The sequence below is a fragment of the Buteo buteo genome, chromosome 21 (genome assembly GCF_964188355.1).
Source record: "Buteo buteo chromosome 21, bButBut1.hap1.1, whole genome shotgun sequence".
NCBI lineage: Eukaryota > Metazoa > Chordata > Aves > Accipitriformes > Accipitridae > Buteo > Buteo buteo.
In genome coordinates this window covers 7,605,342-7,611,341 of record NC_134191.1, presented here as the reverse complement: position 1 = coordinate 7,611,341, position 6,000 = coordinate 7,605,342, and the positions used below count along the sequence as shown (strand labels likewise).

At 44.8% G+C, this 6,000-nt stretch overlaps 1 protein-coding gene across 3 annotated transcripts in view; it reads left to right on the top strand.

The window, feature by feature from the left end:
* The first annotated feature begins 1,614 nt into the window (after positions 1-1,614).
* SLC25A26 (solute carrier family 25 member 26) overlaps positions 1,615-6,000 on the top strand; it is a 91,738-nt gene continuing 87,352 nt past the window's right edge. For all 3 annotated transcript variants that reach the window (XM_075052974.1, XM_075052973.1, XM_075052975.1), the window contains exons 1-3: positions 1,615-1,813; positions 3,563-3,719; positions 5,366-5,475. In XM_075052974.1, the coding sequence (XP_074909075.1) occupies positions 1,781-1,813; positions 3,563-3,719; positions 5,366-5,475 (300 nt within the window). In that variant the 5' untranslated portion in view covers positions 1,615-1,780. The remainder of the gene's footprint in view (positions 1,814-3,562; positions 3,720-5,365; positions 5,476-6,000) is intronic.

The window sequence follows — 6,000 nt, the reverse complement described above, 5'->3', positions numbered from 1 at the left end:
ATCAGAATCAAAAGTGAATCAGGAATTAATTCCTAGGATAGCAAATTGGCCTGCCTTAGGCTTCAGGCACATCCCGGGCTTCGGAGGAAAGGTGGTCAGACAGCCATCCTGGGGACAGATGGGCTAGTAATGTCAAAGAAGTCCACTTGTTTGATCATATCCTGATATGAAACCAAGAAGTGATCCTTGAGAAACACAACAAAGCCTAAACTATAACAAAGTACTGATAACCCACCAGATTAGTATAAAAATCATAAGTTAGGACCAGAAAACCAAGGAGGTGTCTTAAAAATGAAAGGAGGTTGAGAAATACAATACATTCAGGTTCTTTCTATTTTTGCCTGCAGAGCTTTGAGCTTTTCACTCAAATGAAAATGAAGACTAAATGAAATGAAGACTACTCTAACATCGCCTGTCTCTGGGGACTGAGGCAGTTCAGAAAAAATTCACAGTGTTGCAGCGTTGTAATGAATTCGCTGGAGGTGGCAACCGCACTTTGATGTCAATCACTATGCTCCTGCGGGCAGATGGGACAGGACAGGACAGCATGGTGCTTCCCACCTGCAAACACCCTTAGCAGTTTGATGAAAAGCAGCCGAGCTGCCTGAAGGCGGTTACTGATGCTGAGAATGTGAGGCAGTGTCACATCCTCGGCTGCTACATCCAAACGTCACCCCAAGTGATGTGCTTGCAGCCAAGGAAATCTTGAGTTGAAGCCTGCTGATTTTCTGGTTCTGCATGCACTATACTGCTCTCCAACATTTATGCCTTCTCCCTCCCCTAGAACCCTATTTCCCATTATTTCAAGCGTGGTTTCCTGCTGGGTGAGGAGTATGTGATGACTCTGTGCCAAAATCTGCTTTGCAACTTTTGAAACCGTTGCTGATTTGAATGCCCTTTGCAGAGAGGGGTAAAGGCCTCAGTGAGACACAAATGCAAAACACAACAGTGTTTCTGTCGGGGTGGGAGTGAAAAATGGCATTTTCCTTTCTGGGGAGAGCCAACACACCTCCTGGGAACAGGCAGGAGAGAAGACCCTGGCCAGGAGGCTTTATTAATTTCCCTCCGCATTGCTCCAATCTGTTTGCAGGAACAGCCCACAGAAAGCGCAGGATGGTGACAGTAGGACCACACATCGGGTGTTTGTGCTGCAAGCAGGAATAGACGAAAAACCCCTAGCGACTTCAGAAATGTTTTCCCCGCAAAATGCCTTTTTTTTTTTTCCCCCCAGTGGACGTATGATTGCTCTCCAAGCAGACCCCAGCGGCAGGTGGAAGGAACCACGCTGGCCACAGGAGCACCCACCAGCACCTCAGGGCCAACTGGGCCCAGCTTCACCTCAGGACCAGGGGCAGCAGGAAGCGCCTCTTCCCCTCCCTTTCTGGAGCAGCGCGGCTGCTAGCGCACAGCAAATCACCATCACCTAATAACTAATTAACGCCTCGCCAGAGCTGACGGGTGCTCTCGCCCTCAGAGCGCTGACGCCCCAGGGCGAGGCTCCGGCCTTTTCCCGCCCTGCGGACTGAGGGCAGGGCGAGGCTGAGGGCAGCGGCGTCGCCGCCCGCCGTGCGCATGCGCGGCGCCCTCGCACAGGCGCAGTGGCGACGCGCTCCCGCCTGACCGCGGGTCAGGGGCGGCAACATGGCTGCGCCCGTGTGCGCGCCCGGGGCACGGTTAGAGCGGGGGGTCTAGTCCCGTCCCGTCCCGCCGTGGTGGTGGTGGTGGTGGGGGGAGCCGGTGTGTGCTGCGCCGTCTCGCCACCCCGTCTGGTCACCCCTGCATGGAGCCGCGGGAGTCCTGGGCGGCCTTGGCGGTGAGTGAGCGGGCCCCGGGCCTGCCCGTTGTCAAGGCGACGAGACGGCCTCGGCTGCGGGGCCGTGGAGGGGCTGCGGAGCGTGTGCTTCCCGCTGGTTTGCCCGCCCTGAGAGCTGCTTGTCGGTGTGTGCGCTCAGCAGGGTCGCGGACAAGGGGGTGAAGCCCCCGGTCTTCATAGCTAGGAGCCTCCTTGGAAACATCCAGCACTCGCTCTCGGTTCTGTGTGGAAAAATCACGGCCGTGGTTCCCCTGGGCTGGCGTGGGGAGGGCTGCGGGCCTGGGCCTGCTGCGGGGAGAGTTTCTCTCCCTGCCCCAAACACTGCAGGGGCAGCCGGCTGCCACGTCATGGTTCAATGCATGCGAATTAGGTCCTGGGTTTGTTTGATGGAGCGAAGTTTAGCGGGTATGTCCCACTCCCAGTAAAGCTTTTTCAGCTGTTCGGCTTCTGGTAGTGCTACTGTTACTGCAAGGTGGGGGAGAAGGTGCGTTTTAGTTGTCTTATTACCTAAAAATCATTACTGTTTTCTGCAGGTGGCGTAAGTGCACAGGTATTGTCGCCCTCTGGTAGGGGCTCTATTAGCTGCTTCATGAATTTAAATGACATTTAAGGTACAGAACTTTGAAAACTAAAGAAGCAATTAGTAACTTTTAATTCATGTTTTAACAGATGGCTAGATTAAATTTGATCAATGTTATTTTGAGCAGATAAGGATTTTGATGAAAAAGAGTGACGAAAAATCAATGCATGCAAAATAGCTGACTAGATTAAAAGAGTAATTAACTTATTGATTAAAGCTTTAGTAGTAGATAGCGAACGCCTCTTTGAATCCTCTCTTGGCCCTGAAAAAAAAAAGTCAGAGTAATACACATGTAATTTATTTTCGGAGTTAAGAATCTGTGCTGCTCTTTCTTGTGCGCTGCTCTATATGAGGTAGACTTCAAACTATGTTTTCTGTTCTGAATAATAGTGCATCTAAATAATGTCTCACAATGGATGAATGCTAACTATTGATATGAAAACTTAAAAAAAGTCATCTAGAAACATAGACAATGGAAAAAGATTTAGCTGTAGTTGAAACTATTTCTTTTAGGGTTTGCTTTTAAGAATTGCTTTGGATAAAAACCTTCCCCTTTTCCTTATGACTTTGAAAACATTTTTATTTATATGATTTTTTTTTTTTTCCTATAGGCTTTTGCGAGCAGAGGAAAATAAAGCAGTTTTACTTCAGGCTTTGTTCAACAAAGGAAATGGGGGGGCGCGGGGGATGGCACATTAAATGAAGAAGTTTGCTAGAAAAATGTGAATGTGCTTTCTAGAGATGCCTACTGGGGAAGTGAAATTGCTTCTGTCTTTCCCTGATCTTATCACGCAACTTCCTAGAGGTGTTGGTAGTTCTGTACTGTGTCATCTTGATAAGTGGTGTTCACTGTCTTGCTTTTACGTGTAGTGGGTAAACATTGCATTGCTTTGCTTGTACTATACAAAATAGTGAAGATTGTATTGAAAATACCTTAAAAATGGTTTAACAGTTGTAATATCTGTTACTTTCTCTCTTTTGTTGAAGATGCCTTGTTATAGCTATAGAAGTTATTGAGGTCTGTATAAGGCTATCAGTTTATGATTTGACTTCAGAAAGCATACGGTCAGTAGTGCTTTGGTTTAGGCATGCCTCAGTTACTCACATAAGCACCACAGCTTCACCCCCATGAATATTAATGCACTTTACTCCATGGTTTTGTCTTGAAGGCTGGTGGAGTTGCTGGTGTCTGTGTTGACTTGATCCTTTTTCCCCTGGATACTGTAAAAACAAGACTGCAGAGTCCTCAAGGATTTAGGAAGGCTGGTGGTTTTCGTGGCATCTATGCTGGTGTTCCTTCCACTGCTATAGGATCCTTTCCAAATGGTAAATTTTCTTTGGATTATGCTTTACTGTCTTTAAGTAGAAACTTACGTAGTGTAGGACATTTGTGTCCATGGCTTCCTCTCCTGCAGGTGGTTGTTTGGATTCTGTGAGTCCATGTCCAGCTGTGAAGAGCAGTTTCTAGAGTTGTACAGTATTGAACAAACTCTTTGAGCAAGGCTGGAATGGCTGCTGCATGTTTACTCTGAAAAGCAACCCTTACTCCCTGGAAGCATTCCTGGATATGTCTTATGAGCCTGTCCTTACTTATAGGGGCACCCTAAAGCATTTCCAGGTGCCAAAGAGGGCTTGGGCCTTGCTTGCCCTGGACGCTTTTGTCATGACCCACTCTTTCACGGCACTGGAAATTATTCAAAATTCAAAGTGCTTGGAGCACTGGAGGTCTTTGAGCTAATTGCACTGGGGATGCTATGACTGTCTTTTTCTCCCTGGAAACAATTACAACACTTAAAATGAGAAGACTTCAGGAATACTTTTGAAACTGAAGTGTTAAAAAAGTAAATGCTTGTAGTCCCTGCAGGGAAAAGGCATCTAAAATTCCTAATGCCTTTGTCCATTTTGTCTTTGTAGGGAGGGATAAAAAAGCAGCAAGCTGCGCTGTCAGTAGTAAATGTTAGGAGAACTTTGCTGACAAATCCACTGACACCTTCAGGTGTTTGATGTCCTTCATAAGATGATATAAAAAAATTCAGTTCTTTATCTTGTCTGCTCTGTTATCTCCTCTTGAGGTGATAAACATCTTTTGATTAGCAGAAGGCAATTCACATAGCCCTTCTTTACAATTAAAATCTGTTCCCCCGCAAGACATGTCAGTTTTTTCAGGATTTACATCTTCAAAATCTGAACTGTGGTTTTATCTTTCCAACGTATGACTGAGAACTGAAATTATCTTTAGGAGAAGGAGTAACCCTTAAGGTGCAAGTGCCTTTGTAGCTGACTGTTGCAGTGAGTAAACGCAGCTCATGTTGCTATGCTCAGTGTAGTTTTGTATGTTTCTTGTTCACTGGACAGGACTTTTATGAGTCCTTCAGAAGCTTGGAAGAATTTTTTTATGGAGCTAAAGTGCAAAATATTAAACTGACGATAGCTAGGAAGACGTTATTAATAACTGCTCCTGAAACAGTTTTGCATGTTGCAGGGTAGCAGACTCATATCAAGTACCTTCATGATTTTTGGATTGTGGGGTTTTTTTTTCCTTTCTTCTTTTCAGTTAATCAACTGATTTTTTTTTTTTTCCCAAAAAATAAAGGCCGTGCATCCAATTCAGCCAAATGACCTCCTCTCTACCCTTCCTATCTATGAATATGGAAGACACCATTTTTTCAAAACCTACTGGACATTCATGACTAATTAACGCAACTTTCCTTATCTCAATACTAAATATGGCCTTAAGTCCTGACACCTTTGATATTAATGGGAGGCTTGCCGGTGATAGCGAGGAGCTTGAACTTCTGAAGGAATTATCCCCCAGATTGTGTTGATGCTGTTTGTAGTGTTTTGGTGCAAACATAGCCTGTTTTCAACTACAGGTGCAGAATAATAGGTGACAAAGTCCACCTTTAAGTATTCTTGTGCTAGTTCTGTGATGGAGGAACATTTAAATGACTGCATGTATTCTTGAATTTCAGCTGCTGCATTTTTTATCACCTATGAGAATGTGAAATCCATGCTGCACCATGGCTCTACATCTTACTTGACTCCAGCAACACATATGGTGGCTGCCTCCCTTGGGGAAGTGGTAAGAAAGAAGTTCATATATTGTGTGTCTGTGGGAGGAGAGGAAACCATTCAATTATGAAAACTCAGATTTGGTGTCATATCTTACTTTTTTGAGTGTTGACCATCTTTGTACTTGTGACAGTTCCTACAAAAACGTTACATATTTTTTAATGACGTGTTGGCACTTGTAAGGATTGTTTCCGAGTGAATAAATGAGTAACAATTCTTAGTAGGCCTATTGGCTGATCTTGCTAACTCAGTAGATAGTGGAAGTATGGATTGTTCCAAAACGTGAATACACCTTCACATTGTAGTGGTTGTGCATCAGTGTTAACATTCAAGAAAGGCTTTTACAGCCTTTCAGCTTCATGTGGGGTACTCATGGAAAGGATTTTTATTTTAAAAATAGCTGTAAGACAGTGAAGTTAGATATAAAGTAGGTAGATGCCATCATCTGAAACCCATGCACCTTGATGTTTAAGAACCAGTATTAACTAATTAATAATTATCTCCCTTTCCTTTCTTCCATGCATTCACATTCAGC